This window comes from Phoxinus phoxinus (assembly GCF_949152265.1).
Source record: "Phoxinus phoxinus genome assembly, chromosome: 15".
In the NCBI taxonomy this organism is placed as follows: Eukaryota; Metazoa; Chordata; class Actinopteri; order Cypriniformes; family Leuciscidae; genus Phoxinus; species Phoxinus phoxinus.
Genome location: NC_136890.1, coordinates 4600933 through 4615620, shown reverse-complemented (window position 1 = coordinate 4615620; position 14688 = coordinate 4600933). Strand labels below are relative to the sequence as shown.

The 14688-nt window shown below is 42.9% G+C and overlaps 1 protein-coding gene across 3 annotated transcripts in view; it reads right to left on the bottom strand.

The window, feature by feature from the left end:
• Positions 1-11676, bottom strand: part of LOC307012126 (fibroblast growth factor receptor 1-A-like) — a 44716-nt gene extending 33040 nt beyond the window's left edge. For 2 of the 3 annotated variants that reach the window (XM_079638423.1, XM_079638421.1), the window contains exons 1-2: positions 11422-11555; positions 7551-7673 (exon numbers count right to left, since the gene is read on the bottom strand). In XM_079638423.1, the coding sequence (XP_079494549.1) occupies positions 7551-7662 (112 nt within the window). In that variant the 5' untranslated portion in view covers positions 7663-7673; positions 11422-11555. Of the gene's footprint in view, positions 1-7550; positions 7674-11421 lie in introns of all 3 variants that reach the window. The other variant, XM_079638422.1, reaches the window with a different exon arrangement.
• Positions 11677-14688: the final 3012 nt, after the last annotated feature.

Here is a 14688-nt window from a genome sequence, read left to right as displayed (position 1 = left end):
CTCCTGCGTCGGGGTCTGCTCCTGCGTCGGGGTCTGCTCCTGCGTCGGGGTCTGCTCCTGCGTTTGTTCCTCCGCCTGAGCCGGGGTCTGTTCCTGCGTCTGTTCCTGGGCCCCACCCCGAGCTGGGGTCTGTTCCTGTTCTGGAGTCGGGGTCTGCTCCACCCTGGTCTTCACCGCCGTGGCCGCCCGAGGGGTCTTCACCGCCGTGGCCGCCCGAGGGGTCTTCACCGCCGTGGCCGCCCGAGGGGTCTTCACCGCCGTGGCCGCCCGAGGGGTCTTCACCGCCGTGGCCGCCCGATGGAGGGTCGTCACCGCCGTGGCCGCCCGAGGGGTCTTCACCGCCGTGGCCGCCCGAGGGGTCTTCACCGCCGTGGCCGCCCGATGGAGGGTCGTCTTCACCCTTGTCGTCTGCACAGCCTGTTCCGCTCTGGTCGCCCGAGGGGTCGTCTCCGCCCTGGCCGCCCGAGGGGTCGTCTCCGCCCTGGCCGCCCGAGGGGTCGTCTCCGCCCTGGCCACCCGATAGACTGTCTGTCTCGCCTTGGCCGCCCTGTTCTTGTTCCCCTCCATGGACCTGGCCCCCCATCCCACCCCCTGATCCTCCACCTTTCCTCCTCCCGCCTGGACTCTTGTTTTGTTTGTTTCTTGTGGTCTTGGAGCGTCTGGTAGCCGCTCCGTAGAGGGGAGGTTATGTCACAGTGTCTGGTGGTTCCCTGGGTTTAACACTAGAGGCCTCAGTATTCACGGTGTCTAGGCATTTTCACTACATTTCCCATAATCCTGTCTGTCACTGATTGTTCATTTCCTTCAGCTGTTTCTCGTCACCTTGTTTGCACTTGTGTATATATACCCTGTCTGTTTCAGTGTTTGTCACGGAGTCCTTGTTTATAGTCACCACACTTCCGTTGTCTGCATTCTGTCTGCTTCTTGTTTTGCCTTGGATTGCCTTTCTGGATTTTGACCTCTGCCTGAACTAGTTGTGAGTACGGATTACCCCTTCAATAAATCATTGCATTTGGATCTCTCTCTCTCCTGTGTGTTCCGTGACAGCTATGTACTGGGCCTACTATACTGTTGTAGCCATTTAAAAAAATGTGCGTTTCATATTTGTTAAAATATTATAATGTTATTTTTTTCCCATTTATGTTGATTTATGAAAAGTGAACAGCACGACCGAGATAGGATGCGCAATGAGACATGGAGCGCGTCAGACATGATTTTGACCGCTGAAGTTTAAGTTGTTATAGAAAGCCTTTCTTTAAAGTGAATTTCGTTTTGTATAAATTGTATCTTAATTTTAATACATTTTTCATCAACCAATTGCCTGTATTTAATGAATAGGCCGACGAAACAAATATAACGGAGGCGCCCGCGCGCTCACTTGCATTGCACGTGAACTAGAGCACATCCTAACTTAACGAAACTCAGTGTATGCCTCACACAGACATGACAAATACATCAAATACACAAAGCTTGAAATGTCTTTAAACAAAATAATTCAAAACCAAAAAAGAAAAAGGCTACTCTCTGATAATCCATTATTAGGCTTATTTATGTGCATTTCTCTCTATAAGCGCGTTCACACGGAGATGGCGATCGTCAACTTCATCTTTGCAGCCGAGTCGACACTTTTAGAGAAAACACTTGTTTATTAATAAAAATCAATACACGCGTCACCGGATTTACAGATGCACGCACACATATTATTTCGAAATAACGAGATACTGTGTTGAAATAACATTAGGCTATTATTAATAATAGCCTACATCTTTGTTAAAATAATTTTAAAAAATGAACGTGAATTAGTTCATTTTTAGATATGTGAACTTATCTATGAAAAGAACTATGAACATGAACTAGTTCATTATCATCTGTGTGAACTGAACTTTGAGCTAGTTCTTTTTAAGTATGAACGGGCACAACACTGACAAGACCCTAGCCGTATATCATGGCTAGCCTTAAAAGCAGCTAATGGCCTTGATATTCCCTATGTAGGCTACGCCGTCTTAGACTTTTGCATTGGGGGATTAGAGGTAAAGGGGAAGGGGGTAGTTATTGTCCGCGATGACTGCATTAACACTGAATATGGACTCTTGGGGATGAACGTTGTGGCAGATTGCTGGACTGGGGTCTTTAAATGTGGCCACCCCGGAGTTGTTGCATTTAAATCTGTGTTCCCCCCTTCCGCAGAAAGAATTTGGGATACAGCTTTTGCTGCCTGCCGGAGGGCTGAAGCATCCGTGACTCAAGTGGAGCTCCAAGGTGTGGCTAGACTCCAACGACAGCCCCCGGTGGTGTTGCCCCCCTCCGCGGAAATGATTGTCTGGGCCCATGTACCGCAATCTGTTTGCCTGCCTGATTGCCCTGTCCTGATAGAAGATATGGAGAACCATGACGAGTGGCTCGATCGTTGAGCTGGACTAGGGAGGGTTCCCCTGCGTATCTGTAATCCAAACCCATTCCCCATGGAGCTGCCTCAACAATGCTCCCTAGCCACAGTCACCCAGATTGACCAAAAGGACGTGCAGGGACGGACGAGACTAGTGTTATGGAATACTGGCCCCCAAGTCGTCAAGGTCGATGTACAGCAGGTGGGACGGACCTTAAGTGACGATCACCCAGCCCTAGCTCTGCATGGTGAAGGGCTGGACGATGATCAACAGACCCAATTGAAGGCCCTCTTAAAGAAATGGTCTCATGTGTTTGCAGCCCATGAAGAGGATTTTGGCAGAACAGCAGTGGTCACCCATCAAATCCCCACTGGCACGGCGCCCCCAATCCGGGAGCGCTATCGCCCGGTTCCCCCAAACCTCTATCCAGAACTGAGGACCTTGCTACAGGGCATGCTGGACAGCGGGGTGGTGAAGGAGAGCTCGAGCCCGTGGGCTGCTCCAGTGGTTCTTGCCAAGAAGAAGGATGGCTCATGGAGATTTTGCGTTGATTATCGCAAACTGAATGCAGTAACCCACAAAGACTCCTTCCCTCTACCACGCATTGAGGAATCCCTCACTAGCTTAACCAAGTGTGAGTGGTATTCCACCCTCGATCTCGCAAGTGGGTACTGGCAAGTGGAGGTTGCGCCGGAAGACCAAGAGAAGACCGCTTTCACCACACCCTTTGGCCTGTATCACTTTGAGCGTATGCCCTTTGGCCTCTGCAATGCTCCAGCCACCTTCCAGAGGCTGATGCAACGCTGTCTGGGAGCACAGGTCTATGATCATCTCCTTATCTATCTTGATGATGTCATCGTCTATTCACCCAACTTTACAGCCCACTTGCAGCACCTAGAAAAGGTTTTTGCCCGTCTTCAAGAACATGGCCTGAAGTTACAGCCACGGAAGTGCCATTTGTTTCAAAGGAAAGTGACATATCTGGGACATATCGTCAGCAGCCAAGGGGTAGCGACGGATCCAGACAAGGTGGTGGTTATCCGTGATAGGGCCACGCCTATGACGGTGAAGCAAGTGAGATCATTTTTGGGCTTTGCCGGCTACTATCGGCGCTTCATTCCAGCCTTCTCCAAGGTAGCAGTCCCCCTCCACCAACTCCTGCAAGGAAAAGCCAATAGACCTTCTGCCCCTATCCAGTGGACACCTGGTTGCCAAGTGGCCTTTGATAATCTGAAACAGGCCCTCCTTAGCGCCCCCATCTTGGCCTATGCAGACTTCCAGCTTCCATTCAGATTGTACACTGACGCTAGCCTAGATGGTCTCGGGGCTGTCTTAGCCCAGGTCCAAGGTGGAAGAGAGAGGGTCATCGCATATGCCAGCCGCAGTCTCCACCCCACCGAGCGTAATGACCAAAATTATAGCTCCTTTAAACTGGAGCTACTGGCTTTGAAGTGGGCCATTACAGAAAAGTTCAAAGATTATTTGTGAGGAGCTGAGGTCACCGTTTTTACCGATAATAATCTTCTGGTCCATCTCGAAACGGCAAAACTGGGTGCGACGGAGCAAAGATGGGTGGCCCAACTTGCAAATTATTCATACAATCTACGCTACCGACCAGGGACGCCCAATCGAAATGCTGATATCCTGTCACGGCTGCCAGGAGAGGCAGCAGAGCACACGGTGTACCAGATACAGGCGCACCGGTGAAGCAAATTATCATCCCAGAAGCGCAAGCCCGACCACTTTGGGAAGAATATCATAAGGCAGCAGCCCATGCGAGTGGGGACAAAATGGTCTCATTGCTGAGAAGGAGGTTCTACTGGGTGGGGATGAGTACAAGTGCCCGGAAATGGGCCACAGAGTGTACCACTTGTGTAGTTGGGAAATAAGGAGCTCAGCCAAAAGCCCCCCTGTGCCCAATTGTCTCTAGTTACCCCTTTGAAACGGTGGCCTTAGACTATCTGTCCCTTGGGAGACCTTCTGACACGTACCAGTACATACTGATCATCACGGATGATCAGACGGCTCTTACCACAGTAAAGGCCCTGTGGACGGCACTTATCCTCCCTTTTGGCTGCCCAGAGCGAATTCTCACAGACCAGGGGGCAGCGTTCGAATCAACTCTGGTGCAGCAACTATGCGTGATGTATGGCTGTAGAAAGATACGTACTACCCCGTACCATCCACAGGGGAACGGTGCCTGCGAAAGGTTTAATCGCACTCTCCTAGCTCTGTTGTGTACTATCGAAGCACCGTCCCAGGCCCAGTGGCCTAGCCGGCTACCGGCACTCTTACAGGCCTACAATAACACCACGCACGCAAGCACCGGGATGATTCCACATTACGTTGTTTTCGGCCGCCACGCTAGGCTACCAGTAGATATGTTGTACGAGGTTGCACCACCCCAGCGTAGAGATAGTTTAGAGGGTTGGGTCCGAAGCCACCATCAGACTCTCCTGCAAGCCTATGCAACTGTCCGTAACAACGCAGAGCGTCGCAACCACTGGAACCAGAGGCATTACAATCGGAACACTCGGACCTTGCCACTGTTGCCAGGAGAGAGGGTGTTGATGAGAAACTTCCGTCGCAGGGCTCAAGGTAAACTTGCACCACGGTGGCTCCCAGCACCGTTTGTGATCGTCGGGCAGTCCCATCCTGACCGGCCAGTGTTTACTATATGACCAGAGGGTAAAGATGGTCCGTGTCGAACCCTCCACCGTAACAATTTGCGGCCATGCCCTGGAGACCCTCCGACGATCAATAATGACACCACGGAAGGTCATCAGAATGGGGAATACGAACCAGAGATAGCTAATCACCCAGAAACCTTTTGGCCTCCTGCTCCAGTGGTACTAATCCAGCCAGTTCCACCACATCGGCTCGATCCGGCATCGACCTTATTGCCAGAGCCAGCCAACGTACCATCCAACCCTATAGTGACTCCACCTCTTTCTTCTACCTCAGTTGCCCCCTCTCATGAAGCCCCTGGCCCAGAGTTGCGAATGGTAGGGACTGATCAGGACACAATAGGCCCGTCACAGCCAATGATAGATACCTGCACAGCCCCAGAACACTACCAAAATCCGGAGCCATGTGCTCCTAGTCGGTACCCGGCCCGTGATAACCGGGGGAATCTTCCTGCGCGCTACCGACCTTGACGGTCGCAACAGACTGGACCATAAACTGAACTATAGGACATTATGCCCTATTACTGGACTCTTAGCGCTCGGGACGAGCCCTATTAAAGGGGGGGTGAAAAATGTAGTGGGGCTACATGTAATTGAGATGTTGAATAAACTGTCTGGGGAGGGGGCGGGGTTGTACATATGTCTGTGTGTGTTTGAGATGATCATGCACAGGTGCGGCTGATAATGGGGAATAATCAGCAGCCTTCGTGATTAGTGGCTGGAGAGGATAAAAGCTGATGGATTCTGGTAACCAGCAGCGAGCCGGAGCCCGAACACGACTTCACGCACCGCAACCCACGAGAGCGAAGACGCCGGCATTGCACCGCCTCCGATTCCCCAGATAACCGCGACCCGGTCACTATCTACGTGGACGCAGTGAAGACGGCGAAAGAATCTTCCCAACGCACTCCATTCCTCGCATTAAAGGGAAGTAGTTTTGCGACTGTCTAGTGAGCGAGTGGGCTTTATCCCGTGATATTGTTGTGAAGAGTTGACTGATCCACTTTCCCCTCCTCGCAGTTCCGGGTGGAGCTTTCACGGTCACCATCCGTGGAGGAGCGCTGTCGACGGGAGGCGCGAGATACCCTGCATCGTCACAAGGAAAGAGACAGAGACGGCGACGATTTCCTTGTACTGTGGTGTTAAACTGTGGACTGGCCGTGAGTGGTTGCTGGCTGTTAATTTATTTACTGTATAGAAATGGGGGTTTTATTAGGCAGATAATGGTTAGGTTATAAGGCTGCTCGCTATACTTTCTTTTACAGTGAATGTGGTGAAAGTATCCCTCGTGTAAACAGTGTTTTTAACGTGGTAACATTTAACTGGGTGTGCGTGTTGCTTTTGGCTTGGTCTACTTCATTATGCTGTGTGATCCTGTGTATTTCTTGTCACATACGTTTATAGTTATTTGACCCTTGTTTTCATGAAAGTGTGTGATGTGATTTGTACACGCGTGTAGAATTATTAGTGGTGTGTCTACCAGCGTTGAGAACCGTGACCTTGGGACTTTACTTCCCTCAAGAGGGCGCCATATTTTTACCACTGGGTTTATAGCAGTAGTGTGTATGTACTAATATGCTTATTTACACTTAATCATCTGCTATCTTTTCTGCCTAGTTGTGCATGCATCTATATATAGTGTGTGTGTTTTTATATGTATTGAAAGATTGTTAATTAAAACTGAGTTTATACACCTTTTGTCTCTTGTGTACCTCAAGGGTCAATACTAAAATTCCTGTGCCCGTTACAGGAGCACATGGCTTGTCATGCATGTTTCCTTGTGCCATGTGCTCTCCAGTTAATTGTCTAGCCCCTCCCCTCTTGTTACTTGATTATTGATTTATTTGCCCAACCTGTCCTCTCTCGTTACCTCCTTTGTTTGTTCTCCCTATTTAATCTCCTTGTGTTTTCAGTCCTGTGCTGTTTCGTGGTCATATGTACACCGTGTGTTTCCCTGCTGTCAAGTCGAGTCGAGTCTAGTAAAGCCTGTCTTGTTTTCCCCCTCGGGGTAGTTTTTGTTTATTATTAATAAAACCCATTCTCTTGCAATTGAGTCCTCGCTTCATCTCCTCAACCCCAAACCCTGACACTTGTATAGTTACGTCTTTACTCTGTATATGTAGCCCTGTGTGAGTGTCTTTCTTTGTTTGTTGTCTTTGTTTTTTTGTCTGTTTTTGGTGCTGTTGAATTATCGTCTTTATCTTGGATTATTTTCTTGTTTTTGTTTAATAAATTGCTGTTTAAAGATCCACATCTTAATTACTCCTTACCTGCAATTATACACTATTTAATTGAATGAAACGAAGCTTAAAGTAGGTTATTGAGAAATCTTAATGATGTTTGAATGATTGTGATGAGGTTATAGCCAATCACAACAGAAGTCATATAAATATAAAGAAATCTTAAGATTGCAAAAATTACTTGCAGGTTCGATAGGTGAAAATCATCACACTTGATTATGTTGAAAAAAACGTACCCTCATCTTGGACGGCTGATCTTCCCTGGGATTCAAGAGCCTGAGTTAGGAGTACTAAGATCAGCAGCAGCATGGTTTTCTTCATCATTATCTTCAAGGATTCTCTCTGCATCCAGGTCAGCTCTGAAAAAACATATATTTTTCTCATATTCTCCATTGTTGCAGCTCCTCTCTTCCCAGTCTGTCAATAACACTCTGTTTAGTTCCTGTGAATGTGCTCTAATTGGTCGGCTGGGCCAGTCTGTTGTGATTGGTCAACCGCTTCATGCATTTGGGGAAATGTCCCACCCCGTACAATAGCTGCTGCTGCTGCATCCCAATTCACCTACTCACACTATGCCCTAAAAGTATGTACTCTTTTTGTGAAGAAGTGTATCAGACGAGTTGGCAAGCTTTGGGATATACAGCTTAGTTATATGCATCTTGTCAAAGTTTAAACTGCCCTGTCAATCATCTTGGCGTTTCATGGAGTCCAGAAACAGTGACATTGATATAGAGAATAACTACATTTGGAGGGACTTTGTGCTTTGGAACTTTTGGAAAATTTGGGAATAGAAACGGTATGGTTACAAGGAAATAACATCACAATAAAGAAGGCTACGTTTATGACCAAATTATTTGGCTGATATAAAAGTTAGATTTTAAAAAAAAAAAGATTTTCCTTTGTTTATACAAACTATTTCTGATTAAAGCTGCCCCCGCTAGACTGCCAGTAAATAAGGAGGATATTGGGGATGGGTCTGTCTGCGGATTGCAAGAGAGGGGTGTAACAGTAAGTGGGCATAACTTGAAGGGGGGCGTAACTTGGAGTTGTACAAATCACACAGAACCACACGATATGTCAAACTCAAAACAAGATGTTGTCGGCAAGATGCTAGCTCGTATAGAGACAACAGTAAGAATATTTTCCCGAGATAACCGTGTAAATCGACGTGTATAAAGTCATATTCCCGCTTTTTAAATTGCAGCAACTAGCAAGGGCAGAGCAAAGCGTTTGGAACTTTGAGCTTGTCAATCTCTGTCTCGCTGAGTGTCACACAGATGCCAGCTCATTATACAGAAACGTCCCATTTTGGTATGGCAAGTCATAAAATGTATTACTTTTTATAACATTTAAACTTAGACCACATTATTAGATTACCCTTTGACTTTATGAATACACATAAATAACAGCTTAATGATTTTTATATTTTTTTGTGCATTTATTTAAATACACATTTTTTGGTCACTGTTACCTTACTTTGGCAATATTAAAGGTTTTATGAAATATTATTTCAAAAAAAAATTCAGCACATGAAAAATGAAAAATAATAATAATGCAACAAATAAGGAGATTATGTTTATTTATTTTAATCAGGTTTGTTAAAAGTGTGATTGAACGATCTTAGTTCATTTGCACAACCATGTATTTGCTATAACAATGAAAATATTTGAAAACCAGTTAAAATCAGTAAAGTAATGATGCAATCCTTTAACTCTTAACTCTTGTGTGTAAGCAGAATTAAATGGATGTAAAATTATGATAATTTCACATGTGATATTTTATTTAATGTGACAGAAAAAAAGACAGTAACACAATGTCATTGACATAAGACCAAAGATCATTATTCTTCAACTATAATTAAGTAGATTAGACTAAATTGTTACATTTGGCATACAATCTAAATGAATAGCTTTAAATAATGTTTATCTACCATATAAATAGGAGTCACTGGTGTTACTCATAAGAAAGGTGACACCAGTGACAGTAACACCAGTGACAATTTTCATTAAAATTTCATTTTACAAAATGGCTGCTGCAAGGTATCAAATGTTGTCAATCATGGTATACTAACTAAATTAAGTAGTTTAATCCATTTGTATTCTAGATTTGTACAATTCCCTAACAATAAAGTAGGTCATACCAGTGAGTTCAACTAAAAGCTTCACATGAAATCATGAGATAAATGAGAATATTTCTGATAACTGAAAAGAGCCAGTCGATTTACTATTGGCCTTTCTTCATATATATTCAGGAAATTGGAAGAAGTAAGTCAAGTGATGTCATCAGTGTGATTTTTATTTCAAAATAAGAGATTTCTGTTTAACGGTAAGGGGACCACTGCTTTCATTATACATTTTATAATATTTATTTAGCATTTTTTTATGTAGCCTAATTTACATAATATTTTGATAGTTGTGTATACATTATTGTATTTTAAATGGTGGGAAACCCTGTTATTGACCTCAAAATAAAGCATTTTCCCTCGGTACTCTGCTGTGGGGACGAGCATTCTATATAATTAATTAAAAATCAAATATTGCCACATCGATGGCTCAAGAAGGTGTAATTGTTCAAATAACATATTGTTTTATTTTTAAATGTAAAGAAATTGTAACACTAAAGTGTATTTTAAGTGTAATATTTATGTTAAGGCTATAGGGACAGAAAAATGGACATTTCTATCGAATGACTCCATCGCTCTTGGAGTGGTCACTTTCCATTATTAAAATGTAAATAGGTACTAGTATCTATTGAATAAGTACTAGTATCTAATGAATAAGTACTAGTGTCTAATGAATAAGTACTAGTGTCTATTTAATAGGTACTAGTATCTAATGACTTAGTACTAGTATCTATTGAATAAATACTAGTATCTATTAAAAGGTAGGCTACTAGTATCTAAAAAATAAGTACTAGTACCTAATGAATAAGTACTAGTGTCTAATATATATGTACTAGTCAAAATTGGAATAGTCAGAAGAACTGAATAGTTGATATCTAAATGACAGATAGAAGTCAATGGCAAAAAAAATTATTTGTTACTAGTAACAAAAAAATAGTTACTAGTCACTATTTAAATAAGTACTAGTATCTAATGAATAAGTACTAGTATCTATTTAATAGGTACTAGTAATTAATAAGTACTAGTATCTATTGAATAAGTACTATATCTAATAAATAAGAACTAGTATCTAATGAATAGTATCTAATAAATAAGAACTAGTATCTAATGAATAAGTACTAGTATCTTTAAAAAGGTAGTAAAAGAATAAGCACTAGTACCTAAAGAATAAGCACTAGTAGCTAATGAATAAGTACTAGTACTTAATGGAATAGATATCTAAAAAATAAGTACTAGTAGCATGAAAATAGAGACTAGTCGGTTGAAATGATTAAATGTTAAACGGCTTGCCATAATACTATTGGGAATATTGGCCCATACCCTTTCCTGTACATTCTGGGAAAACATGCCACGTAAGTGTGTGTGTGTATGCCAGGGCAGAATTTCACAATCAAAGAGGATTGCTGAATGAATCACAATTATGTAAACTGGAGGAAGTTTGTCAGCTGACCAATCTGATGGATTTGTGATATATTGGATGATTATAGAGCAACAATAAATAAAGCAACAGTTTAAACCGAAGCTGTAAACAGTGAAGAATTGGTTATCTGCATAATGTAGGCTATTCAGTCGCATATCAAGCAAGTATCGAGTACCGTTTTATTTTCCACAGATTTAAAACCTTCCTCAAAAGTGTTCAAGTTGTTGGAAATGCACAAAACAGGGCTTATGCTTTCTGTGTTTAAAATAATTATTATACAAGCAGCTTTTATGACCTCATACCAATATGTAGGTTATATATGTGACTGATAAAAGCGGAAAGGTCCATTAAAATAGTAAAACACTTAAATAATAATAGCACATAACATTTAAGACATTTCTCTTCATATAGAACATAATACATACATACTCCATCTATTGTCAAAAGGTGTTGTTTATAAAAACATTATGACAATTACAAAATAATATTATTCAAATTCAATAAAACAGAAAAGCGTAGGCTATTTTATTACAAACCAACATAAGAGTCCATTTTGTGTACTCACATTTTTCTTTCTGTAAAAAAAGACAAATCCAGATCAGGTTCAGATGTTCATAAAATAACTGGCTCCCAAATAGTCACTGGTCAAAGCTCCACATTTCTCCCTCTGCTCTGATAGATGTATTCGTCCTAAATATTACGTGAAGATTATTTTGTCACACTTATGACTAACAACCAATTTCAGTTTGCAGTCCGAAGTCAAAACTAACTCAAGCAGTGAGCAGAAAGACCTGACTCCCCCTCCATCACAAACACACAGGAGCGTAGGCTACTCCTGGTCACAGAACCAATGGGTGGGTTTTAAATATGGATATTTTTCTCATGCCTGGTTCAGATTACACGATTTTAGCCCGATTTTGGCACGAGTCGTTTGACGTAGTGTCGTGGGGATTCGTAAACGACAACGGTCGTCGGGACGCAAGATTCGATCGTTTGATCTCGTAGTGTGTCATAGTGGGCAACCTATCGCGTCTGCGATGCTTCATGACATCACGACAAAAAGACTAGCATGTTTGATTTTTTTTTTTTCGGTCCTCCACGACGAGAGTGAGCGGGCGAGCGAGATAGAGTGTGCACGTGCGCTAGTGAGTGAGCGAGTGTGTGTGGTTGCAACCTTAAGCCGCGTTTCCACCTAAATTACCCGGAACAATTTGTCCCAGGAACTTTTTTTGCCCCAGACCGGTTGCTTTCTGCGTTTACACCGCGGTCTAAAGTACCGGGAAGATTATAAACTGCGCACGACTGCTCCTCCCAGTCTGCGACGGACAGTTCAGTTTTGAGCGCCACATTTATAAGTATGGAGGAGATTTAAACTGTGCTGCAGTTGTTTGTGATGTATTGGTTTACTAACGAGGTAATTAACAAAATGGAAGAAAAGAGACGAGCACTGATAGATACTAAAGCGTGTTCAGAAAGCTCGTAATGCTATAAAATTAGACGATGCGGACGGCTGGGATGAACGCGCAGAAAATGTCCTGTTACACAAATATGCTTAATAAAGCCTGAACCTCGTCGTCGGTCCAGCTGTGTTTTTTTATTTTTTATTAAATTCCATATTTGCAGACAGACAACTCTTACTGCATGAAGCCACGAACCGCAATAGATATTTTAAAATGCCGGTTAAAATAGAATGCTGCGTGGAGTCATCCAATCAAAATGCGGCGTGAACACAACCAATCAGCATGTTCAGCGCACAAGTCCCGCCCCCGAAAGTTCCTGAACTTTGAAAAAGTACTACCTCGCCAGCAGGGACTTTCGGAGGGGGAAATATTTACCCGGAACTTCATTTAGACCCTGATTCCTGCGGTGTAAGAACACAGTGTACCAGCCCAAAGTTCCTAGTTCCTGGGGAAAGTTCCCGCGGTGGAAACGCGGCTTTGGATGCTCTCTTGGACAGTAGCTGTTCTTGGCACTTTAGAAAGTTTGGTAAATGACTAAATTACTTGGCTGATGTAATGTCTGATTTTTTTATTTGGTCAGACATTCCATGGGGAGGGTTTTAGGACCAGACTGATGAACTCTTCCCTGTTCGTTCTTGACTTTCCTTTTTTTTTAAATGTATTTTCCCTTCATTTCCAATTTTCTAATTCCCCTCTAAACCCACTTTTTTTCTCTCTTTTCTCCTTTCCAGGCTTTCTTAAAACTGAGATCCAGATCCAGAGATGTGAGTCATTGATATAATTATTCAAAATTAAACAACTACATTTTCAAAAGGTCAGTTATATTCTTCAATATTTCAATAGTTGAATACAACATTAGGACATTTATTTTCTGCACACATTCTGGCAAGAACTGTCTAAAACATTCAACTCTCTATAGCTTGCTAACATTACTGCACCGTCTTGCAACAAGTCTGGGTCAAGTCTGCGCGTGCAGTTGCCAGCCAGCATGTCAAACTGACACGGCAATAGTCACTTACCAGCAAGGAGAGTTGAACCAGCTTTCAAAAGCTGAAATGAAAGGTAAGATGTGTAAAAGTCAAGGATGTCCAATCAGTTCTGCAGCCTGAAGGCCACAATGTCTTGCAGAGTTTATAGTGCATTTCATTTGTACTTCGAAAACAGAAATTTAAAGTTCCTAGATGGAACTTTTAAACGGAACGCCCCCTCAAGTAAAAATTCCGACTCGGAAACCCGGAGGAACCACAACAACCCCGAATTCAGAATCCAATATGGCTGCTCAGCGCTTGGATGCATGGACGCGTCCATCTTGGTTTTCTGACCTGTGTACTGGAACTATCATTTAAAGTGTAAGTGTCGGATGACTCCTTCCTTTTATTTTTGGGATACCAGGAAGTCCACCATAACAGTATAAGCATAATCAAGGAGGATTGATAAATAAAAAAATAATAAAGTATGTCAATTGGAGAGAATTTGTCAGCTGATCAATCAAAATCTGTCAGCTGATATCAGATAACCTCTAGTTTTTTCAACACAAGGAGGCAGACATGTACAGGTGAAACTCGAAAAATTGGAATGTCGTGCAGAAATGTATTTATTTCAGTAATATAACTTAAAGGTGAAACTAATATATTATATAGACTCAATACATGCAAAGTGAGATATTTCAAGCCTTTATTTGTTATAATTTTGATGATTATATGGCTTACAGCTTATGAAGCTTTTCATAAGCTGTAAGCCATAATGTTCCATACAACATTATATCTAAACTTCTGTTAAATCTAAATAAGAACATGTGTAAATGTATGTCAAAAATAAAGTCCAACTTTATGTGTGTGTGTGTGTGTGTGTGTGTGTGTGTGTGTGTGTGTGTGTGTGTGTGTGTGTGTGTGTGTGTGTGTGTGTGTGTGTGTGTCGCATAAGGTGGTCTTTTGCTGAGATGGTTCTCACTGCAGAACATGAAATCCACGGGGAGGAGTTGGATCCAGATCCAACTCCTCCGACCTTACATATACCTAAACCTACCAATCTCCACCCCCTGATCCCAAAACCCACCCCTAAACCAGAGCCATAGAGAAAGCTATGGGGGGGGGGTCCCCCAATAAATAAATAAAAAGTAATAATATACATATTTTCATTTATTTACTCTCGTTTCCAGTCTGTTTGAAACATTCTGACAATTTTTGGGCCCTTTTGCTGCACTAGTCCATAGTCCATCTAAGGCTGGCGTAGACCTCCCTCTTGCTATTAACTCAGATTTTGAATTAAAATCGAGCTTGGAAAATTTTCTTAACTCTGTGATATATCGGCCGGTGCTGTCATTTTGATTTGAATTTGGTGGGGATTAGGCATGTAGAGTAGCTGTGGTGTAA